The 25,640-nt window shown below is 40.0% G+C and overlaps 1 protein-coding gene across 7 annotated transcripts in view; it reads left to right on the forward strand.

The window, feature by feature from the left end:
• Window positions 1-25,640, forward strand: part of nrcama (neuronal cell adhesion molecule a) — a 63,450-nt gene that overhangs the window by 26,455 nt on the left and 11,355 nt on the right. For 5 of the 7 annotated variants that reach the window (XM_046071913.1, XM_046071917.1, XM_046071919.1 and 2 more), the window contains exons 2-21: window positions 374-424; window positions 15,552-15,732; window positions 16,257-16,274; window positions 16,667-16,772; window positions 17,305-17,498; window positions 17,748-17,870; window positions 18,221-18,391; window positions 20,101-20,212; window positions 20,357-20,541; window positions 21,041-21,172; window positions 21,430-21,573; window positions 21,724-21,835; window positions 22,166-22,332; window positions 22,509-22,656; window positions 22,775-22,899; window positions 23,616-23,717; window positions 24,102-24,299; window positions 24,393-24,463; window positions 24,647-24,872; window positions 24,957-25,072. In XM_046071913.1, the coding sequence (XP_045927869.1) occupies window positions 15,624-15,732; window positions 16,257-16,274; window positions 16,667-16,772; window positions 17,305-17,498; window positions 17,748-17,870; window positions 18,221-18,391; window positions 20,101-20,212; window positions 20,357-20,541; window positions 21,041-21,172; window positions 21,430-21,573; window positions 21,724-21,835; window positions 22,166-22,332; window positions 22,509-22,656; window positions 22,775-22,899; window positions 23,616-23,717; window positions 24,102-24,299; window positions 24,393-24,463; window positions 24,647-24,872; window positions 24,957-25,072 (2,559 nt within the window). In that variant the 5' untranslated portion in view covers window positions 374-424; window positions 15,552-15,623. The remainder of the gene's footprint in view (window positions 1-373; window positions 425-15,551; window positions 15,733-16,256; window positions 16,275-16,666; window positions 16,773-17,304; window positions 17,499-17,747; window positions 17,871-18,220; window positions 18,392-20,100; window positions 20,213-20,356; window positions 20,542-21,040; window positions 21,173-21,429; window positions 21,574-21,723; window positions 21,836-22,165; window positions 22,333-22,508; window positions 22,657-22,774; window positions 22,900-23,615; window positions 23,718-24,101; window positions 24,300-24,392; window positions 24,464-24,646; window positions 24,873-24,956; window positions 25,073-25,640) is intronic. The other 2 variants (XM_046071916.1, XM_046071920.1) reach the window with 1 other exon arrangement.

The following is a 25,640-nucleotide window of genomic DNA, read 5'->3' on the forward strand; positions in this document are numbered from 1 at the left end:
TTTTTTAAAACATTGAGTGTCTTATTTAACTGCTCATTCATATCCTTCCAGCTTATCTGATGCTAGTAATAGGAGGACACAGTGATCTGAGTTTGCATGATTATAAGCTGTGCAGGACTATGATTTCCTTGCCAAATGAGTTGTAATAAAAACATCAGTGCTTCATAATATCACAAGAGATTAAGTCGTAGCAGTCGTTGTAGCACAGTCTTTATGATACTGATATTCATATGCAGTATAACATTATATAGTCTGGTGGCAAGAATGTACACAGTATTAGAACTGGTTAGTCCAATGGGAAGGGATTTTGGGACAGATTTTGGCTGAAAAACAGCCCCATTAATGGGTGATGTCCTTCTTCTCATTGTTGCAGGTTTGACCCACTTCCTGAAGATACACAGTAGCTGAGATTAAATTCGCTCAGGTAAGTCAAATATTGCAAATGAATAGACTTCCTCTGCTTACTATTATATCCATTATTTAGCTGCTGGTAACTTTTGGTATACAAACAGGTCACCAATCAGATTCAATAACAACAATAACTGTCTTTAGAATTTGCTTTCACTCGCTCATAATACCACTGCAGCTGATTATTCTTTGCTCCTACATGCGGTGTACACACTGATGTCACTGGATGTGTCAGTCAGCTTCCCCTTGTGCATTTTGTGTATACAAATGATATAGGCTGAGAGGATAACTGTATTATATGCACTGTTGCTTGTATTCATTTATGCACTAAATGGCCATACATGATATTATGAAACTGTCAATGGCGGCTCTCCAGTGCAAAAATCTTTGGGAATGCATTTGAAAGTCATATCAGTTTTCAAACCATGGCTGTATTTCAAATAAGAAAGGTCATTTAGCATGGTGAAAAAGTGCTGAGTTTTGAGGCGTGTCTGACAGTTGACAGTGACTGATTTATACTCGTTGCAGTCTTGGCTGAGCCCTCTTGGTATCTGCAGTTTGTACACTGACCAAGTACTAGCCCAGCAAAGTACAGTTGCTTGATGCCAGGATTGTGTTGTTTAGTTTTTTGTCGCTATGTGGAAGATGAAAAAAAAAAAAAAAAAAATCACAATTAAACGGATGCAGAAATGAAATCATAGGGGAAGTGAGAATATTAGTGATAGATTTGAAGATATTTACTGTTCGAGGTGGAAGCGGGAGCATGGTGTCAGGTTGGGCTCATGGATTTAAAGACTGTTCTGTTAGTGGAAGAGTTTAGGATCAGTCCCTAATTCAGCCAACATGCTGCCAAAAGCCAAGCATCATTTGGAGTATAATGAAATATAAACATGCAAAAAGCCTTAAGCATACAGTAAAAAACACAACCATGTCCACTCCCTGAAAGCTGAGAGGACAATATGAATACCCAGCATGTGTTTGGAGCCACATGTCCTGGCATCACCTCCTGCTCACGTGCTGTTGAACAAACTGCTGTGCACGTACAAACTGCACACAAAACAGAGAGAAGATGAGTACTCAGGTGAGCAAGGCAGGAATATTTTAAAAAATCTAGAAACACAAACTCTAATTCTCCAGTAGTCCAAAAATGTTGATTGCTTATGCGCTCACAAATATTATAAGAACAGATTTAGACCAAGAAAACAACGATGAATAGACAGTATTTTGAGATACAACAAATTGCATATACACATGGAGGTTTCAACTGCTCTTAACTCACTTTAGTACAATTTATATTTTCACCTAAATACTGAGCAGCAGTAGTATAAACAACATGGCTTGTATTAAATGTTTCCTGTGGAGTCTTGGTCATCTAGTAGCGCTATGGAGCTGTTTTTCTATCTCGCGCAGGCCAAGATATGATGCAATGCACAAAGACAGGGAAGAAGAAGACTGCAGGCTAAACGTGGGTGTATGCTGGATATACAATACTTAAAAAAAAACAAAAAACAACTGCTTTGCAGATGTTTAGTAAGGAAGGAAATGCGCTTGTGACCTAAAGGCTTTTGTGAATATCACTGAATGTAAACATAACTTTTGTAAACATTTGTTTACGGCTGTGGCTCAGGAGATAGAGCGGGTTGCCCACTAATTGGAAGATCGGCAGTTCAATCCCTAGCTCCTCCAGGCTCCATGTGGTAGTGTCTTTGGCCAAGACACTCAACCCCTGAATGGCTGTTCCATTGGTGTATGAATGTGTGTGAATTATAGTTCTGTTTGAGCATTCAGGCTCAGTGTATGAACGGGTGAATGCCATGTAGCGCTTTGAGTGTTCGGTAGACTAGAAAGGTCGCTATACAAATACATAGCATTGACATTTACAAGAAAACTCTCCATTTAATGAACACAGATGACAGGTCAGTAGTACACAGCATACTGTATCTGCCTTGTGGAAAACCTATAATACGTATTTGCCACTAGGGAGCCATGACTTAGTAAGTAAAGAAGCGCTGCAGTACAGTATTACATAACAACGTGCTAAAATGTTTCCACCTCACATTACTATCATTGTTACCTGAATAGCCCCTTGAGAGCCCTCTGCTATATTGCACTGATCCATAATTGTGAGTCATTATCACAGCAGTTTATTTTACTTAAAAGGTGTCATGGAAAAGTGGTTTGAGTTCAGTTATTGTAGGTTGTGATGATGAATCTCCTCTCCTCTCCTCTCCTCTCCTCTCCTCTCCTCTTCCAGTCTTTGCCCTCCCACAGCTTACCCTCACTTCCTCCACACATCTCTATGAGTAATCCTGATGAACAGATGGGTGGAGGAGAAAAAAAGGGGCATGCCAGCTTGTTGCGCTGCTATAAAACCGTCAATCAGTACCAAACCCCTCACCTCCTGCTCCCTTCCCATCATGCCCTTTTCTTTCCTTTCAACATTTCAGCCTGATCCTCCACCCCCCCAACCATCTCTGTTATCATTATATCCTTATATTTGCTCCATTAGCCTTTCATCACTACCAACAACTACTGGCCAGACTGGCATCAAGTTTGCTTTTCAATTCAATTAAATTTTATTTATACAGCACCAAATCACAACAGTTATCTCAGAGCGCTTTTCATAAAAGAGCAGGTCTAGACCATACTCTGTGATGATATTTATAGAAAACCAACGTACAACAACAATAACAACAGTTCCCACCAAGAGCAAGCACTAGGCAACAGAGGCAAGGAAAAACTTCCTTTTAAGAGGCAGAAACCTCGAACAGAACCATGGCTCAGGGTGGGCGGCCATCTGCCTCGACCGGTTGGGGGTGGAGGAGAGAGAGAGAGAGGGTAAGAGAGGAACAGAGAGAAAGAGAGGGAGGGAAGGAGAGAGAGGGGGGGAGGGAGGCAGCCTACACAATATACACACAGAGGTAAAGACAGTAAAGATAATGTTGCTATAGACTGAATGGAAAATGGTACAGATATTTATAGTAGTGTTAATTCTAATAATCATAATGTTAATGATTATAATAACAATAATAACAATAGGACTAGTAACTATAATTGTAGCATAGGGTGTCGAGCAGGAACACGGGGGCAGCAGGTGACTCGCAACCACAGATCCAGACTCCACAGCACCAGAGCCAGAAACACCTGCAGGAAGTGATAGGAGGAAAGAGGAGAGGGACAAGAAAGCACAAGACTATGGGAAAGAGAAGAAGTCAAGTTAGTAACATGCATTAATGGGCTGAGATTGCATACAGGGTGAGAGAAAGAAGAGGAGAGAGGAGCTCAGTGCATCATGGGAAATCCCCCAGCAGTCTAAGCCTATAGCAGCATAACTAAGGGATGGTTCAGGACTCACCTGAGCCAGCACTAACTATAAGCTTTATCAAAGAGGAAAGTCTTAAGCCTACTCTTAAATGTGGAGATGGTGTCTGCCTCCTGAACCCAAATTGGAACCTGGTTCCACAGGAGTGGAGCTTGATAGCTGAACGCTCTGGCTGCTATTCTACTTTTGGAGACTCTAGGAACCACAAGTAACCCTGCATTCTGGGAGCGCAGTGCTCTGGTGGGATAGTAAGGTACTATGAGCTCTTTAAGATAAGATGGTGCCTGAACATTAAGAGCTTTGTAGGTGAGAAGAATGATTTTAAATTCTATTCTGGATTTTACAGGAAGCCAATGCAGAGAAGCTAAGACAGTAGAAATGTGGTCTCTTTTCCTGGTTCCTGTCAGAACACGTGCTGCAGCATTCTGGATCAGCTGAAGAGTCTTAATGGACTTTTTCAAGCAGCCTGATAATAAGGAACTGCAGTAATCTGGCCTAGAAGAAACAAATGCGTGGACTAGTTTTTCTGCATCATTTTTAGACAGGATGTTCCTGATTTGTGCAATATTATATAGGTGAAAAAAGGCGGTCCTTGAAATTTGCTTAATGTGCGACTTAAACGACATGTCCTGATCAAAGATAACTCCAAGATTCCTCACAGTGGTGCTGGAGGCCAGGGCGATGCCATCAAGGGAAACTATATCTTTAGATAATGCGTCACGGAGGTGCTTAGGCCCCAGAACAAAAACTTCAGTTTTATCTGAGTTTAGCATTAGAAAATTACAGGTCTCCAGGTTTTAACATCCTGAAGGCACATTTGAAGTTTAGCTAACTGATGAGTTTCATCTGGCTTGATCAATAGATATAACTGAGTATCATCTGCATAACAATGAAAGTTTATGGAATATTTCCTGATAATATTGCCTATGGGAAGCATTAAGTGAAGAGGATTGGTCCGAGGACAGATCCTTGAGGTACTCCGTGACTAACTTTGGCGTGCATGGAGGACTCATCGTTAACATGTACAAACTGAAATCGATCTGATAAATAGGACTTAAACCAGCTTAGAGCGGTTCCTTTAATGCCAATGAAAGGTTCCGTTTCTGTAATAGGATCTGATGGTCAATGGTATCAAAAGCAGCACTAAGATCTAATAAAACCAGTACAGAGACAAGTCCTTTGTCTGATGCAATTAGGAGGTCTTTATTAATTTTGACCAGTGCTGTCTCTGTGCTATGATGAACTCTAAATCCTGACTGAAAATCCTCAAATACACTATTGCTATATAGAAAGTCACACAGCTGTTTGGCAACTGCTTTCTCAAGGATCTTAGAGAGAAATGGAAGGTTAGATATAGGTCTATAGTTGGCTAAAACATCTGGATCAAGGTTGGGCTTTTTCAGAAGAGGTTTAATTACAGCTAATTTAAAGTACTGTGGTACATAGCCTGTTGATAAAGATAGATTGATCATATCTAGTATAGAAGTGCTGACTAAGGGTAAAACTTCTTTTAGCAGCCTAGTCGGGATGGGGTCTAAGAGGCAAGTTGATGGTTTAGGTGACGAAATGATTGAAGTTAGTTGGTAGACTGAGGGAAACAAAGCAGTCTAAACATATATCTATGTACTTTCATGCTGCCCAGACAACAAAATGTTATCGATTTTGATACTCCATGACAAAAAAACTTAAATCTTTTAGCCCAGCCCAACAACCAGCTGTATGAATAGCAACATCATCAGTCCAAACACATTTGAAGGGTGCGATGAAGCTACAATCAAGTTCTTCACAGATTGATCAGGCCTAGTTAAATGGAAAAGGTATGAAGGAACCTCAATCAAAGGTAAAACAGTCATGTCCTGAAGGACACACAAACAGTCTCATACAAATCCACAGAGGCACACACAGTAACTCATGTCATAGTAAAGCCCAGAGTCACGTACCAAGGCCACGTGCATGTATGTGCTCATCAATACCTAGCAATAGCACCCAGGAATACCAATGAGACTTGGCTCGTTTACAAGCCCGGCTGGATTTATGTGGCCACTGGTGAGAATTGATTTTAGGTAGTTTTATCAAATGGGCGTGCAGGCATTCTTTTCAAATACACACCTGGGTACAGCACATACAGCAATACTCTTCTTTAGCAGGCTTCCATGTAGATGCTGTTTAAAATGAGAATGCTGCAGGTTATGTATAATTTAATTTGGGAGTTACCAAAAACTGGGAAACACGTGAGCGATTCGCTCTATTTTCTATAGCAGGTTGATGCTGCTGAATTGACATGATTTATAAATAATGCATTGATGCAACAAATTCGCTGTTATACCTACGCCTTCACTGTGGTGTCGCCTGTATAAGCTAGAAAATTATTGGCTATCAAATTAATTTGTTAAATATCAAGTATTGTGAATACCTCATTGTATCGCCCTGTCTCCACTTCCTTCATTTTTAGTCATTTTAATTTCAAATTTGAAATACAAATGCGTGTACACAGAGACCAGAGACACACACATTTAGCCAGCATAGCCCTCTGCTCTGACTGAGCCCATGGCTTTTGATGAGATGACCTTAGACAGGCGAGACATTCACTCACAAACACATACAAGCATGCGTACACACTCATGTGCACATGGGCACACACCCAACCAAGTCCCCGGCAGCCAACAGACCGGTCCACACGCCTAGCAAAATGTGTGCAATTGTCCAAATATCCCAGCACTATTATTGGATGTCAGACGAAGCAAACTTTAAAGGCAGCTATCAGTAATGGCTTTTGATGAGTTACACATGGATGAGTCCAGTGGTTTGTTTCATCCTGTACTCTCAGTTTAACAAAACCACAATTTACAGTCATTTGAATTTACATTGAATGTCCATCGCCTGTAATTTAAATACATACATAATCCTTATTTGTTTAATGTCAAATGAGCTTTTAATCATTTTCTCAGAACAGGTTTTTCCACAAGATGAACACAGGAGTGCGTGTTAACAGTCCAGACGGCGGGTGTGACACCTGAGGTGTTTTTTTTCACCTTTTGAGCGAGGATCAGTCTGTTACCTGAATGTGCCTGGAGAGAACTGTTAAAATTCAGTTCAGGGAAGGGCAGGGCTGCTCACATTCCCTGAATAGGAAAAAGGAAATTCTAGTCTATTCTTGTCAAGCTGGGAGATGCATGGGAATTCACTGCAGCAGGGTTACATTTTAAGTTGGTAATGGGAGGAGGGGTTTAGCAGATCTTCACTTTCACAAGTTTCACTTTCACTTTACCTTCACTTAAATAAGTATGCTCATTCTCTCCAGCTTTGAATGTCAGATAAATGATGTTTAAACGTCAGAATCGTTAAATTAGTTAGAATCCCTAGCCTGGTCACCAGAGCCAAACAGTATCCAACCAGCGTTCATCCCTGTTTTGGAGTAAGAAGAACACAAGAAGACCTCAGCATATCTTCATAGTTTAGGTCACCTTTGTGTTTGTGACAGCTGATGCTCCTGCCAGCTACCACATACATCACACTCCATGTTATGTGCTGAAACTATGCAAAGTGGAGTCATTTTAAGCTAGAACCAACTGCCATTCATCTCAGCAACTAGTATATCATGTATATGTAATGGCTGCTTTTCTTCTCAAATAAAAAACTTAATCAAATTGAATGCTTATGGCGGTTTATAATGCCACCAAATTACTTTTGGGAGCCTTCATATACATCAATGACAGGTAAGTATAAATCCTGCTGTGCACTTCTTATAAAATCTGAGAAGAAAAAAAATGGTTAGTAAATTATTTGTACAACAATTTTGCATGAGTTTCAAAATCAAACATTCCCACCATGTATGTGTACATTTTCTTTTTTTTTTTATCAATACTGCACACTTTCTGATGCAGTAAAGAATTATACCTAGTTGAACTGTGGCCACATATTTTACTGCCGGAGGTGTCACCTTGTGCCCTAGAACACCCCCTGCCATTTCAGCATTATCCCAGTGGTAAACAACATGAAGGACAATAGCCCCCATGGGGTGGTTGTTGCGGTGTGGATGGTGGGTAGGGCACAGTGGGTTGGTGGTGGGGGGTATGGCCTGGCGCATGCTGACCATCAGCACTTCACAAAGCCACAGAGAAAAGCAGGCGCTGGGGGATTCTGCAGATGGAGCTGAAAAACTGTGTGTGTGTGTGTGTGTGTGTGTGTGCGCGAGCAGAAACAGGCTGATAGTTTGTTCTGATTAGGTGGTTGTGTAGGATCCGGTTTGGGGGCTATTGGAGACAAAGAGGCCGCCAGTTCTGTTCTTTCACTGCAAACAAGTGGTGTTAGTGTAGCAAAAGCTCCTCTTACAACAACTTCCAATGTAGCGGACAGCTTCCGATGAAGTCAGCAGTTACATCATGAGGCTCTGTGTAATTAAGCAGTTGAAACTTGTGACTGACTGAGCTGCTGGTTCCAACCCTGACAATCTGGCTGAAGTGCTCTTGAGCAACAGTTAAACTGTTGTACTGGCTAAAAGTACAAGAGTATACTGGTCTTTCAGGTATGGGTGTGTGTAATTTTTGTGTTGTTGAAAAATATTAAGCACACAGTGTCAGTATTCAAACAGATCCGAGGACATATTTGTGCATGCTGTGTAAACATTTCTGTGGAAATTAAACTGTACCATTAATGCAAGTATCCCATTACCTCATTCTCACTAAAGGTTATTGTCTTTTTTACCATAAACTCAACACCTGAGCACTGCTTTTCCCGGTGTCAAGAATTTGTTTGACAGAAGAAACAGAAAAGTGTATAACACCCTGCATAGATTCACTTTAGCTTAATGCTTTGTTCCTATCCCTCATATAATGTCTCTCCTTACCTTCCAAGGTAAGAAAATGGTTACATTATCCACCTTTTGTCTGCGGCACAAATGTGCTATAGTAAATAATACTTAACTGGGTAAAAAGATATGAAACCTGCATGAATAGCAGCCTATCTATCAAAACAGATTAGTGAGGCAATACTACTCCCTGTTTTCCTTTTTGATCAAAAATTCAAGTAAAGGCTTTGCCGCAAAGAAGTCAGGACATTTTCTCACCTTACAATGAGCGCTGTTTGCTTTGCTTGACTGGTCACTTGATGGGGCTTTGTCAAGCGAGATAAGAGGAAGGAGAGCAGTCTGCCAATAAAGTTATTAAACTGACAGAGACAACAACGTTGGAAAGCAGGTTGGAGTTTTGCACACATGACTGGTGTGTTAACATGTTTGTGTCTCTCCTGGTGTAGAATGCATCTCTTTCTGGTACCCACTGGCATTGATTTACATTTTGTATTCCTCACTGCAAATGACTTTTTGCATTCAACTCCAAACTCCATTCTGTGTCTTAATTTATAAGAAGAAGCAATAGGGTAAACGTCCCTACCAAGCCCACCAAATCCGCTTTTCAGACATTTTTAATAAATACTGTCCAAATTTAAGTGAGAATATAGTTAGTATGAAAGTCTATTTATAATTACTTTAATTTAATAATTTTTTTGTTTATTTGTCAAAATATGTCAAATGTCTGGAATGGGCTCAATGTACCCTTCACATAAGCCATGATTTGTTGATATATATACAAAGCAAACATTTCTATTCAGAGCTTTAATCTCTCAGCTCTCAAAAGCTGTTTTAATTTTGTCTCCAATCCTTTCCCCTGGCCTTTAAATGGCATTTGAAATAGGAGTGACCAGCCAATTTGGGATGTAGCCAAAAACCTAAAGTGGAACAAAACTATAGTGGAAATTTCTGTTCAATGGTTCATCTTTCAATATTTTGTCTATATCTCTGTGTGCTGTTGGCGTTTGAAATTGGCCAAGATTTCTGGTCCAGTCAGAGGTCAAAATAAAGGAGGAAAATGGTTCAAAGGTCAAAATGGAGACAATCCCCATTGAAACACAAACTAATGGGCTTAATGGGAACATCAGTAAATTAATGACTAAAAGACATATTATTTTATTCTGTGCCCATGCTATTAAAAACAGCCATATTAAATATAGAAGAAGAAATACTTTATTAATCCCGCAAGGGGTTTTCACTCTGTTATTATTATGTTAGTATTTACAGACAGGTCTGAAAGACACACACACACACACGCACATGCACAAACAGGATGCACTGCATGCAACCAGCTCAATACCAAACAATAATCAAAGTTAGTGACTGCCTGGTAAAGAAATTGGAGCGTTTAGCAGCCAAGAAGCCAGATATTTACCTCAAGGGTTGGCAGCATGGAGAGCTTATACCTACACTAAAAATCAGAAATTGCAATATTATTAATATATAATATAAGTTCTCACCTGAGTTGTCGGTTGCACAAAGGCATTTGTTCAGTGTCAATAGCAATGGTTTGTGTGTGTGGTCTGCATTGTTTGTGTGTATTTGGTGGAGTTAGCAGGTATTATTTCAGTTTAGTCTTGTCACAGTTTTAGGGGAACTTTAGATGCACTTTCCCCCAGAGTGGAATAACAAAAGTGTGAAGCTGGAGCGGCAGTTATGGTGGCTTTACATTTAGGCTGCAGTTCTTCCCTGTGTGTTTGTGGGTACTCTCATGGCTCAGAGACTGGAGACACTGTGGTTCAGTGCGATCTGGTTAGTGTGTTAGGATGCATGTGCTGGATGTCTCCTCAAAGGAGTTGAATCTCAGTCTGCAAAGAAACTATAACTGATGTTAAATTGAATTTCACGACAGACTGCAGGTTCTACTATCAGTGTGGCCTCAGTATATTCATGCACAAATAGTGATCTGTCTGTGTACTGAGTAACAGATGAGAGAGCATCTAGTCCAGTCTAGCCGAAAGCGGGCCGAGTCATTCTATTGTCTTAGAAATATCTCTGTCACTGTGATCTGATGTGAAAGCAGATGACTGTGTTTCCATTCCTCCTTCTAATTCTCTTCCTGGCTCCCTTTGCCTCCTATCTCATCTGTCTAGTCAGGCTGTCATGGCCTCAGTGTCTCTCAGTGTGACTGAAGGCTGTGGAGTGACCAACTTAGCACGTTGCTGCAGGGTTTGCAAACTGAGGGGCAGCAAGACTGTTGGGTTTGTGTCAGCAGCCTTCACGTCATATTTTGTTGCTGAGATTAGTTGACTCTTGTTATATACTGAGCGTGCATTATATTTGAAGTCCTTTCCCATCTCTTATTATAACCTCAACATTATACTGAAGAGATCTAGTGACTGCTTTTATTCAGGGCCATTTCGCTGTAATAGCATAATACTTCAATGTCTTGGCCAAAGATACTCAACACAATATACTGAAAACGGCTCACTCTGGGGTAAAAAAAAAAAAAAAAAGTTGAAAGGAATAATCTGACATATTGGAAAAAATGCTTATTCGCATTCTTGCCGAGACTTAGATGAGAAGATTGATACCACTCTCAGGCAATGAGCTGTGATAACACAGTATGCCGTTTTATTTAACTTTCAATGTGAAGAGAATCTGTGCACATGAAATAACAAAGTTTAAATTGAAAGTGAACACATGTAGGTACATGGCATTCCTGTACCATCGTGTTTGGTATTTACAGTAAGAAACTGCTAAATACTTCAACATATCTGACAAAAAGGCAAGCATATTCAATATATGGTCCAAGATATAAGCATTTCAAAAGATAAGAAGAAGTAAGAAGCACGGTGTGAAGCGCTGAATTATATTTTCAAAAAGCGCTGACAGTATATAAGGGTAGTGTGCTGCAAAGGCTTTCTGTATGGGATAGAAAAATATCCATTGCTGAAGACTCCTAGTATAGCATTGCAAACTCTCACTATTGAGCTTGAAAGGGTGACAAAAGGTAGACATGATTTGGGAGAATCTGTGCGGATATAAGGGCTTGCATTGACTTTCTGAGGCAGAGATATTGGATGGGCTAGTGCAGTCTGAGACTGTGGGCCTCCCTTTAGACAAAGCTGAAAAAAGTATTTACACAATATTACTCATGCTTATTTGTTGAAACAATATTTTTATTATTATAATTGTTTTGAATGTTCTACCTCAGATTTGTGAAATGATCCACTGTTTGGCAAGTGTTCATCATGTTCAGGCCATAAAGAATAGTTGAAAACCACAACCACCTTTTAACTTTCACACAGGAGCAAAAATCAGCCTAGATAGTGAGTGATATTAATTTTTTATCATGATAACATTTTTGGCCATATTGCTCAGCCCTAAGCCTAATATTGCTGTTTGACATAACTGCAGACTGCACTGAATACATAAAAAAGTACTGTAAATGCCTTATGTCCTAAGGCATTTATTAGTTTTATCCATTAAAATGTCCTACTAAAAGATACACTAAATGCCTTCCCATTCACTTAACAGAAGCTGAGTGTCAGCTACTGTGTCAGCTAAATGTGTAACACTGAGACCCTAAAGTAGAATTAACAATTTCAGGTTACAGCCAGACTACACAGTGCTTATGGCCTTTGCTTAAGGAGGGATAGCAAAACACAAAAATGACAGTGAAATAGAGGACGGAAGACAGGAAGTGAAAGAAAGAGACTAGAGTGATCAAGATGGAAAGGCAGAGCTGGTGACTCTTTGACCTCTGGGTTTTGACCCCTGAGTCAGAGAAGAGAGGAAAGAGGAGGATAAGAGATGACCTGCCCACTAGCCAGGCATCCCACTCATCCTCCTTTGTCATCATCATCATCTTTGTTTTTTTTTGTCTGTGGCCCGCGAGAAGAAAATGAGCAATGGGAAATTTTATTTACCCACTTAGCTTTAGGATGAATCTTAGGCTAAATACATGTGTGTATGTTTGTGCGGTGCTTGGGGAGTCATCTGTGTTGTCCGCTTATTTTTTTTTGCCCCCGGGCAGTTAATCCCTCTCTGCCTCTCTGGAGATGTGACCCCGGTCAGACATAAAAACATATATTATATTTCCATTTTGGGGGAATTTCTTTTTTACAGAAGTAGTTACTTTATTTTTAAAAAAATGTATAAGTCATTTATAAAAAATATTTTTTAATAATAAAACAATATTTAATAATTATATAATTTTTAATAATAAAAAAACATTGGGGCTGTGAAATATCAGGCTACAGCCAGTAGCTGGTTAGCTTAGCTAACGTAGTGCGTGACCATTAATCCTTACATATTATAACAAGCTGTTATCACTTATTAGGATTAATACTTTTTGAAAAATAAAATCCGGTGTGAACGCATTTTAACTAAAGCATAACTAGTTTCAATTATTTCAAAAGCAATCCACTTAACCCTATTCTAAACTAGGTTGTGAAATTTCCTCTGCTGCATTCCTTGAGTGACATGCTAACACTACTGTGGCTGCAAACAGGCTCACTTTTACAGTATACACGCTTGTACCATCTGTGGTGTTGAACCTAAAATGCTTCCGCGCAATACTCATATGGTTTGGTGTCATGATTATCTATTTAGACTGGCATATAGATAACCCATTTTCGTTTGGTATTTTATTGGTGGTTTAGTTGTCTTTTATGTGTCTGTATTTTATAGTATTTTTTAACTTAATCTCAATGAGGTACTTTTTCCAGAACTTATTGTTATCTTACGTTTCTCAAAATAAAGTTGATTTTTTAGCTGTAAAGTATTCCTACTCAGACGTGTTTATCACAAACTGTCTGCTGACATCAGATTTTTAGAATTCTCAAATACTATAGGCCTCAAAAATACAGAATCAGTCGCGCCCTACTTTAAAAGGAGACAACCAGTGAGGTAAGTGATGCAGCATTTTATTTTTCACACATCCCTTATGACACTCTTCCCTCAGGCTATATAATGTCTATTTCCCTTTCTTCTCCATCCTTTGTACTGACTTGAATGTCGTTTTCATTTTTTACGTATTTATACATTCTGTTCTTCAATTTCCGTCACCATCTCCCCTTCTTTTTTTGTCACTGATTACATTTTAGACAAAAGTCACACTTATAAGCAGCCCTACCAGGTGAATGGTCTTCACCGTCTGTCTCTTTGGCAGAAAATGGCCTGAGGTCCAGCACAGCATATAATATGGCCACTGCTGCTGAGGGGGAGGCCATTTCTGCTGCAGCAGCATGAAACATTACTGTAATTAATCTGAATATGGGCTATTACATTTGCATGATATCGATTTGCCTTTTTCAGAATGAGATTTAGCATGCATGGCCTGCATTTAATGCACTTTGTGCATTTCATTGTGTTGCTCTCTTTTTCTCTCTGTTGCCTTCCCTCTCCATTAATTAGTGAGAGTAATATCCAATAGGACGTGTCGGGATAATTAGCTGGGTCCTGGGGTTGTATTAGCTCACACACTGCCTAGCTCAGCTGAATAAAATTTGACACACTACTGTGTGTGTGTTCATTACCATACTCTTCCCTATGTCATCAGACATGCTTCCTCTCCAGCAGAGTAGAGGCCTGAGTCTAACACTGAGCTTGATAGTTTCACCTTCAGATGCCTCTAAAGACTTTGACCCCCTGTGTATTTGTGCATGTGTCTGTGTGTCTATACTGTATGTGCAAAAGATGTAGGTGCTAGTCATGAATAGTAAAGATGTAGGATGTACTGAGCCATTTACCTAACATCAGCACACAGCACACTCCACCTCGAAATCTATCTCAGCCTGCAAAGAGGAGTTATTGTCTCCCTTTGGCTCCTTTAATCCAACCAGCGCATGCAATGGAAAGAATTTCAATTTAAGCAAATTATTTAGTCTAGAGCTAAGAATTAAAGTCAAAACGTGAAAAATGGGCCAGTTGATTGAAGATTTATTTCCTGTATAGTGGAGCAGAAATTTTGCACACATTTTAAGAGTGAATGTTATATATATATATATATTGCATACATTCATCAGAAACATTATGTGCATAGGAGAATGTTGATGCCATTAAGGATGTGACATAATACCAATTTGCTAATAAATTAATACCAGCTAATGCACATGTGACCACACACTGCAAGACATAAAGGAAAAATAAACACACACACAATATCCAGCTCTCCATAGTGCAGTTTACAAGAGACCATTAATGGCATCATGGTTTCTTTGTTATGGACAACACAACAGAAGCTAGCGCATGTGGGTCTGCACTCATGTGTAACTCGATCCACATGACACACTGATATGGACGCTTCCTCTAATGGGGTGCGTTTGTGCATGCATGTGCCAATCTGCTGTGCAGTTATATCCGCAGCAGAGCTATGATTGTTCCAGCCGAGCGCACTCACATGCCATATGTTTACAGGCAAACACGTGGTAGACAGGGCACCTGAGTGGTGCACATGGGATGTTCTAATAATCAGTGGCTATCTTGTCTTGAGTACGATACAATGTGAACACAGCTCGCACCAAATAACTCCACAAAGACTACCTAAAAAAATGAGTCAGAGTCTTTTGTCTGGAAAATAGGATGCATCCCATAGACCTTAGCAGCTCGTACACTCAGAAGACCTATTAATGGAGTGAGATGCAGTCTACACTAATGCTTATATTAAGCTACTGTGTCTCTTCTTGATGGCATCTTGAAGACAGGAGAGGTGCAGGATGCTGTTTAAGTTAAGAGGACTGGAATCAAGTTTGTTTTGCCAAAGCCTTGAGATTGGCAGGATGACAGACTATTCAACTGACAAGCCACTTGTGATCGATGACTTACACACCCTGGTTTTGATGTTGAGCTGTGAGAATGTCACGGAAAAATGCTAAGTAAACTACCCATTGTGAGTCAGACAAAATATTCGGTGGACCCATATCTTTCTTTTTCATGGACTGATCTTATACAAATTAAACATTTTCATAATGCATATGCACTTATTTTAATTTAGTGAAATGTGTTTTGTTGGTTTGTACCTCTCTGTAGTGTGGATCCAGACCTCGTCACTCCGTCGACCACCTTGATTGCGTCGCTGAATCTGGGCAGAAGGTTTTCATCATGATACACCCAATCATGGACAGGAACAGGAAGTGGATGCCGGGCTTTGGAGCTGTGCTACTGATACTCTTGAGTCACAAGACGTCAGCGCTAGAAGTGCCTCTTGATCGTAAGTATTGTCCTCATCACATTTACTATTATAGTACATATAGATTTTCTTTAACCAAATATTCCACTTACATCAACACCTGCTCTATGCTCTATGGAAAACACTATATTGTGTGGCATAATGAAGAACATTACACCCTCTACTGGTTACTAAAAGGGCTTTGAAGTAGCTACAGATTGAGCAGCAGTTTCCTTATTTTCTCGTTTCAGTTTTGCATGTTTCAGCATGTAATCAACTCTGCGGTTTTTAGTTATGAAATGCAATTAAATTTCTGTATTCTGTCAACCTATATATCACACATATCCTGTGTGAAATTATGATGTCTTCAACTACTTTTCTAGCATTGATTGCACCTTCGTGATAAACCTGAAGCCACATAAAACAGTGGCTCAATAAGGCTCAGTAAGATGCTTAAAAGTACTTGAACGTGCAACTATTTTACCTGTGGTTTACTCCTTGCAAAAACTAACAGCTTTCCTCAATATTCTATCACTGTGGTATGGCGTGTCACGGTGGACAAAAAGCTAAAGTACTGGAAGGATGTAAGTTGCCACAAACAGTGCTGTGACTTCTAGTGTTAAGTTTTTGCTCTTATTTTAACTTGCTTTTGTGTGGATTCTAGCAATGTTAGATGTGCATGCAGTTATCTCAACATTGTTACTGTGTGAAGTGACTTGCTTGTTTTGGAGTAGCACTTGGTTTATGTCAGTTCATGGAAAGGTAAGTTGTTATCTGATGCGGTACCTGTTGTTTGGTGTCCCAAATGGTGTTACACTTGATTGTCAGTTTTGACTTCTGATATATACAGTCTATGCTTTTGACTGAATGCTTGCTGCATGTTGCTTGCATATCCTTGATTCTATAAGCCCGCACATGCCTTGTTTACCTTTCATATGTATGTGTCTAAACTATGCTTCTGTTCATGTTTCTCCAGTGCCCCAACCCCCCACTATAACGCTACAGTCCCCAAAGGATTACATCTTTGATCCGCGGGAGAACATTGTCATCCACTGTGAAGCCAAGGGGAAGCCTCATCCCAGGTGACACAGTCACTCCTCCCACCCCATTGATGCTTGTTTATCAGAACATGTGTAGCAGACAAATGCAGGTTTCCAACCCAGTTACACACTACGCCAGCATATTTCAGTGATTACGTTTCTAGCAGTGTAATTGAGGGAGAAAGGCTCATTAAATCAGGTACAAGCTGAGTGTTTCAGTAATCAACAGCAAACTGATCTCTATTTAGTTTGATGGCCCTTTGTGTGAAATTATACATCTGTTTCTGAGGGCAACCTGGAGCAGTGTGGAAATATAAATCGCTATGGCAACTGTTGTCATGGCGACCACTTGAGAAACACACCTGGCAGAGTGAACTAGACACCGTTTAGGTTTTCCATCAGCATCTGAATCAATCAATCTGCCAAACTCCCTGCTATGAAGTAACATCAGTCTGCATGAACAGACCACAGCGCACCTTGATGATTTAAACTAACACGCTACACTGTGTCATTTCCTCTCTTTTGTGTTTCCTCATGGCCTCTAGCCTATAATTATTGTTCTTGTTGATCCTAGCTTTTCATGGACGAGAAATGGGACCCACTTTGATGTAGAGAAAGACTCAAAAGTCCTGGTAAAGCCTGGTTCAGGAACTCTGGTCATTGACATCAGTGGGGAAAAGGCTGAGGCTTATGAAGGAACGTACCAGTGTACCGCACACAACGAGCACGGCACCGCTGTATCCAACAACATTGTCATCAGACAGTCCAGTAAGACTTCTGATTATATTCAATTACTTTATTTCCATTGGTTTTTAGATATTAAAATAGATTCTAATGGTTTGAGCTCCAACTACAGTATGACAAGTTATGTTTTAACCTTAGAAAAGCATGGAGTAGGTAAGTACGTGTTGCTTGTGTCATTTTGTGAAGTTCTTTTTTGCAATTTATCTCTTCAATAAATATTGTGACTTATGGGGAAGCCTGCAGTACCCTTGTTTTGATGTTTGTGACTCGCAGGGTCCCCCTTGTGGTCGAAGGAGAGAAATGAGCCCATTGTGGTGCAGATGGGGGTCTCCCTGGTGCTGCAGTGCAGACCCCCTGCAGGGCTACCCCCTCCTGTCATCTTTTGGATGGATAACAGTGAGTTATTTGCATGTATACATAACTGCACACATGGCACAAGGACATACGAATTTCATGTTCAGTATAACAATGCCAGACAAACAATGGATTGCACACTGTGAATATGTATTCAGCATTCAGTCCCTATAGACTATGGTGACCCCCTGTCTACACACATCTTTTTTTGTTATCTTTTGAATCTGACAGTGGGTGAAGATGATTCTGATGTTAAATCATGAGGTATTTGTAGAGAGAACTGATGTAAAATAGGCCTGATGGAACATTTATTGACACAATCTTATTCTTGTAAAACTAAATTATACAACATATACTGAAAATTGACATGTCTGTCTCTTCCTGTCCTTCAGACTTCCAAAGGCTACCGCTGGATAAACGAGTGTCCCAGGCTCTGAATGGAGACTTGTACTTTTCAAATGTTCTCCCAGAAGACAGCAGGCCTGACTACATCTGCTATGCTCGCTTCCCTCACACACAAACCATCCAGCAGAAACAGCCTATCTCAGTCACCGTGCTGAACAGTAAGTTAAGATACTGAATACAACTCAATTCCAGGCCTATTTTTTTATTACATGAAATTTGGAGAATAAATGTTTTTAAATACTCGATACTAATTGCAGCAAGTGTTTGCTGCAATTAGTATCGAGTATTTAAAATTAAAAATTTATATAAAATTTATTCACTAAAAAAGTATTCACTTGGGATTTCCAAACATCAATTTATTATATATACTATTTTATTATAGTTGTATTTTCTCATTATTATTGCAAAACCTTTTTTTTTTTTTTGCAGATTTTTCCTTTTGTGACACTTATTTAACATCTCTAGATTTTGTCTCACATATTTTGTGATCAATGGGATCTTGTGTTACTCCTGTTTCAAATCCATGTGTTGTTCATGTTGAACTGTCTTAGCCTGAGATGATGTTTTGTGCAGTGTTTCCTTCTACCTTTCCTGAGCTTTATAAAGGGATTCAAGATATATTTGATTTTACAATGGCCCTATTTTTGTGTCACAATAATCTAACCGTAGTGTTATATCCATTATGTGTCGATGTTTCGCAGTAACACAATATTATTCTGTACTTACTTTCAATGCATTTTCCACAAACTAATGCATTGGATTAATGCAGTGGGGAAAAAGCCACTGTAAAGTAAGGCATTTCCTGTTTTCTCTCCTAGTTTTGCATGCTTATGATGTTCTGTTGTATTACAGTGGAAACAATGAATGAGACTGTGGCTGCTTTATACAATGTCACTGATTTCTATAGTGGTGAGTGCTGCTGGTTTATTCCCTTTCGGCCCCTTCAGTGTGAACCCAGCCCTGTTTTTACTCCCTGGCCTAACCATACCCAACATACACATTCACCTTTAACTTGGCCTCAATCCCCTGTGACTATTAACAAACTCTTCCTTAGGTTTCTCAAATCTTTATCCTGTTTGTTTTCTGTGGAGTGTTTCCTTATGCAAATTAAGGGTCTAAAGATAGAGAGTCAGACAAACCTGTGATTTTGGTCACTATAAATAAAAATGACTATCGTGAATGGTGCAATAGTTGTGAATTGGTAAAACTGAAATATACCAGATAAAATATTAAGATGCAACTTTCAAAGCATGAATAACATTAAATGCCAGCAAACTTCATCTCCCCTAAAACCACAACTACACATATGAATTCAGACTGATCTCATGATCTGCTCAATCAAGCACACCCTCAAAGATTATCCTAGATGACAATATTAATGATGTATGATACAACTCATGGCACTTCTCGTTATCTACTTTCTGACCTTTTCAACAAAGCAATGTTAAAGAAATCTCGATATTTCCATTAATCAGTTCTGATGGGTGTGTTTATGGCTGGGGTTTGCTTTCCACCAAGAACCCCCATGTTGCCATAGCAACAAACCAGCAGCTCCTCCGATCAGGGAGATTCCTTTTGCTCTCTGATTCGGCGATACTGCTCATATGTGACGAGGCATAAAGAAAAAAACTTCTGTTACATTGTGTTGGATCATCACACACTCATTTACTATCCCCTCCATCCAACTTGATCACTTCATGATAGTGTAGGCTATGCTTGTACCACCTGTCCTTCATGAGAAGATGAATGGCCCTCGGAGCTCATGTTTTCACCCAACTCCTCTGGAGGTCATACTGTTGCAAGAGGAGCCTTCAAGTTGAATGTTGCAGCCTGGTTCTGATTTGGTGGTGTGTCCTCATGTATTCAGAAAGCCCAATGGGGGAGCGTCGCCCCGGTTTCATGACGCCTCTGGGTATCACCAGCACCCAGATGGTTCTGAGAGGGGAGACTCTGGAGCTGGAATGCATTGCTGATGGCTTGTAAGTAGGCATCAACTGTATCTACAATCTGCATGAAAGTATGTATGCATTATACAACAATGTGCTTTATAAGACAGAAAAACAAAAACAAAATCCAGAAATAGCACAAAAACAAACATCCTGTTGTAATCTCTTCTTTGACAGACCCACTCCAGAGATGTCCTGGCAGAAGGATGGAGGAGAGCTGCCGAGCAGCAGGATGTCCTTTCATAACTTCAAGAAAACACTCAAGATTTCTGATGTGAGTGAAGCTGATGCTGGGGACTACCGCTGTACAGCCACAAACAGCCTGGGCACCGCACACCACATCATCAAGGTCACTGTCAAAGGTAGGTAGCCAAACCCAGTTATTTTCTTGATTCACTCTAGTGGTTCTCTCTGGAGCCTTTTATCTCCAGCAGAAACTGGAAATAAAACCTTTTTTATTATATCAGAATTGGGTATTCATGTTTCTTCTACAGTTTGGGAATTTAAAGTAAATGAATTCAAGTTTGACAGCCAGCGTTGATGTAAAGACATTAATTCTTGGTTTGGTCTGCCGGTGTGTTGGAATTCAACAAAGCTGGCCAAGACATTATTGCACTGGAAGCCACTAGCTCTGCAGACTTAATTGATTGTTGATTTGCAGTGGGATCGGTATTTCTGGCAATACTTTGCAATCCCAGGGATTCCAAAGATTCTATGTTAATATGACCGGTTTAAATGTTACATTTACATAGATGCAAAGGTTTCTGCAACCTTAATTTTATTCCCTAAAGTACGCTTATTTTGCCATTCTCTCAAAAATCTTGTTCTGTTTCTGTTTTCTCTCCTTTTTGTAATTCACAGCGGCTCCTTTTTGGGTCAGCGCTCCCAGGAACCTGATCCTTGCCCCAAATGAAACTGGCATCCTGACTTGTCGAGTCAGTGGAGAACCGAAACCAAAGATTAGCTGGTTTGTGAATGGAATCCCCCTTGAGAGTGAGTATAATGAGACCACGCTTTCAAAAATAGAAAATACTACGTTTATACAAACTTAAGTCCAAAGCATCTGACAGCAATAGAGACCATAAATTCTCAATCTCAGCAGTGTTTTTTTCCCCCTTGCATGTTATTTAGTTTAGAGTTTCCTGTAGTTCAGCAGAATTGTTATGTGCTGGTTTCTTCATTCACAAAACTCTAATGGTGCAGTTGAACAACTTATGCTTAAACAATATATTTTATGCATCTTGTGATAGATGCTCCTGTGGACCACAGTCGGAAGGTGGATGGCGACACCGTGATTCTTAGCAATGTGCAATCAGGGTCCAGTGCTGTCTACCAGTGTAATGCATCCAATGAATTTGGTTACCTGATGGCAAACGCTTTTGTCAACGTTCTTGGTGAGTTAAGTTGTTAAACTTACACTAAATCTGTTTAGCTAAAAATGTACTGTATGTAAAAGTTGATCATACATTTTGGATATACAGGCCAGTGTTTACGAGGGGGGAGATACAGCAAGTGCTGATTAGATGTTTTGTGTCTTCCCATAGCTGAAGCACCAAGGGTGCTCACTCCACCCAACCGAGTGTACCAGGTCATCACCAACAATCCTGCGTTACTTCACTGTGCCTCCTTTGGCTCACCAATACCAACCATCACGTGGTAAGATTCAGATCAGGTGTCTTGTGACTTTTTTCAAAAAATAAAATGTTTCAAAATCATGTTTAAAAGAAAGAATTAGTCATTTTTTAAGATGCTGTAATTTGAAACAAAAGGTTTTAAATTAAAGGTTATCCGACTACATCTAAAACATTTCAATGAAAACGTGCAAAACATGAAGAACTTAATTTGCTACTGGAAAGTGAAAATTCAATGTACATTTTTTGCATTGGTAATGCCAGTGAGAATCAAAGTCTTAGCTATAACCCCACCAATTGTGCTGCAGAGCAACATTAAATATTCAAACCCATGCTGTTTGCTGTTTCCATGCAGGTTCAAAGACAGTCAGACTAGCATTAAGAATGGTGACCCTTTTGTGATCCATGAGAATGGTACATTAGAGATCCATGTGGCCCAGCCACTAAACAGTGGAAAGTACACCTGCATTGCCACCAACAACCTGGGAATCAAGGAGAACCATGTCTACCTGGAGGTTAAAGGTCAGATATGGACCAGTCTCACAACAGTAAGATTGGTGGTCCAACTCTTAGCCTTTTAAAAGACTATTATAGCTCACAAAGAGATTATATTGTATGCCTCTATAGCCATTAAGTCATGTGGCCATCGACTTGGATTATTTATTAATATAATTCTTTTGATTTTCTCCATATTCCAGAGCCCACCCGTATCCTGAAGCAGCCAGAGTACAAGGTGGTACAGAAAGGAATGAGCGCTGTGTTTGAGTGTAAAGTCAAACATGACCCATCCCTCGTTCCCACCATGACCTGGCTCAAAGACGACGGAGAGTTGCCTGATGATGAGAGGTACAAAGACTATGAAATTAATTTATTTAATTTGAACACTTGTCATGTATACCATGAAAAACTGTGATATTACTTGGAAATGAAAAATGGAACACCCAGTGTGATACTCTGTCATCAGGTTTGATGTAGACACGGACAGTCTGACCATCAAAGATGTGACAGATGGAGATGAGGGCACCTACACCTGCATCATGAACACCACCCTGGACCAGGACTCAGCCAGTGCCATGCTGACTGTCGTAGGTACGTCAATGCATTCAAGAGTCTTTGCACTTAGCATGATGCCCGAGGTCAAGGATTGTGAGTCTAGAAATCTCACAATGTGAACACTGGATACATGTGTTTTTAAAGAAAGTGAAATTGTAGTGAAACAACACAACTTAAAATTTCAGCAATAGTGGGTATCAGCTTTTCTTTTGTTGTCACATACAACAGTGTGTTTCGCGCTTTTCTGCTGTTTCTAACATCTGTCACTAACATCTACTTTACTCTTGCTTCTCGCTGCCCAGAGGCTACTCCTACTCCAGCTATTGTCCACGGTAAACAATGTCCATAGATTAGGATTCTGTAGCTTTCATAAGTTCTGTTTGCAAAACCTGTAGTTTCCACATCATCTCCATGTTTATTTTATGTTGAATGATTTTAGTGCTTTCTTTATTTTATATTAGTTGTATCATTTGATTTTACAGAAAGATATAATATTTACTGAATATTTAGCAGTGTATGTTTGTCCACGGTATTTACATAGCACTATAAATGATTTTACTTTTATTCCATGGGCATTTTCATGAGCGAAAATCTGTTTAATTATAAAATTTACTGTAGAACTTTGTTCTTACTGAAAAGTATTAGTGGCAAATTTTCAGTTGAAGCAATAGCATGGACTAGTTTTAATCAGAAGTGTTTTATTCAGTGTTTTCATTTTTATGTGGGCTGGGGCTCCTTCATTGTGTTTACAGAGAAACCTGACCCTCCGACTGACCTGGAACTGACTGACCAGACAGAGAGGAGCGTTCAGCTCACCTGGATCCCTGGAGACGAACACAACAGTCCCACGCAGAGTATGAAATGATGCTACTTTGTCGTTTGGCAGCATGTTTAATCAAACTATACTACACTTTTCCACTGCCAAGCTTAAAATTAGACACTGACGACAAACGCTGAATTTCTACATCTACACAGGTTTGTCAAGTCAGAATCCTATGATATGCAGGAAGTTCAGATATAGTTTAGGTTTCTGGAAGCAGCAACTGTGGTTTTGTAGGAACGAACAAGACAGGAACTTGGTAGTTGGTATGATAAGCAAGGAGCCACCATAGATAAATTTACACAGAATACCGTTACTTAACCTATAGAAATCATCACCAGTAAAAAAAAATGTTGCTTGAGAGAGTGTTTCTGTTCTTCAACAAATTCTTGAACTCTGGAACTTTTTTCCCCCCCAGAGTTTCTAATCCAATACGAGGATCTGCTTCACCAGCCTGGAGTTTGGATCAACCTGACAGAGGTTGCTGGTACTAGCACCACAGCACAGTTAAACCTCTCTCCACACGTCTACTACTCCTTCAGAGTTCTGGCTGTAAATCATGTTGGCTACAGCCAGCCTAGCCAGCCCTCAAGCCAATATAGGACCAACCCTGCAGGTGATGAACATGGTCACCCCTCCAGTAAAAAAAGTATATATAAAATATTCTAAAATATTCACTGATTGAACCCTCTTATTTTGGTTTTCCCAGCTCCTGATGAAAATCCGTCAGATGTTCAGGGAGTAGGAGCAGAGCCTGGCAATTTGGTTATCTCCTGGACAGTAAGCTATGCTTTTGTTATTATGGAAATCACTTGTCTCATGGGCTGAATATGAGCCTGTTTCTAGTCTTGCCTACTCATTTCAACACAGTAAAGGCTTGGCAAATATGTCACTGCAGTTAAGTTAGAGTATTTCAGTGTGTTGTTTTTCAGCAACTTACACAAAAAAATATTCTCTGTGTAGCCGCTGACAGGATTTCAGTCCAACGGGCCCAATCTGGAGTACAAAGTGCAGTGGAGACAGAAGGACGTGGATAATGAGTGGTCCTCGGAGACTGTGGCCAACGTTTCTCAGTTTGTTGTGTCTGGAACTCCAACCTATGTGCCCTACGAGATCAAGGTTCAAGCTGTGAATTATTATGGCAGCGGTCCAGAGCCTGAAGTTGTGATTGGATACTCTGGAGAAGACTGTGAGTGAACTCATTATTATATATTTTAAAGCATTTATTTACTCATCATTGGTCGAAACAACTGGCTCTCTTATTGCTCTGCAGTGCCTTTGTCTGCTCCTGAGAGCGTGCAGGTCATGGTTCACAACAGCACTCTCGCAGAAGTACACTGGGAGCCTGTGTCTTTCCCCTCGGTCAGAGGAAAACTACAGGGATACAAGGTATTGTATCACTTGATAAATGGTTATTTGTCTATGGCTGTTGCTGGTAGGGGTACTGCCACTACATTACCTGTCAAGTCAGTGCTTGACCCTTTTGCACCCACCCACTATACAGTGGGGGAAAAAAGTATTTGACCCCTTGCTGATTTTGCAGGTTTGCCCACTTACAAAGAATGCAACAATCTACAATTTTAATCTTATGTACATTCTAACAGTGAAAGACAGAATCCCAAAGAAAATTCCAGAAAATCACATCATATGAATTTATAAAAATTGATGACCATCTGATGAGGAAAAACAAGTATTTGACCCCCTACCAAACAGCAAGTATTCTGGCTCCTACAAGCCAGTTAGTCTTTCTTTAAGACACAGCCCCAATCCCAACCAATTATCTACATCAAATACACCTGCCTCACCTCGTTACCTGTATAAAAGACACCTGTCAACACCCAAACAACCAGCATCCAACATCACCACCATGGGCAAGACCAAAGAGCTTTCTACGGACATCAGGGACAAGATTGTTGATCTGCACAAGGCTGGGATGGGCTACAAGAGAATCGGAAAG

The sequence above is a fragment of the Micropterus dolomieu genome, linkage group LG16 (assembly GCF_021292245.1).
Source record: "Micropterus dolomieu isolate WLL.071019.BEF.003 ecotype Adirondacks linkage group LG16, ASM2129224v1, whole genome shotgun sequence".
Lineage (NCBI taxonomy): Eukaryota > Metazoa > Chordata > Actinopteri > Centrarchiformes > Centrarchidae > Micropterus > Micropterus dolomieu.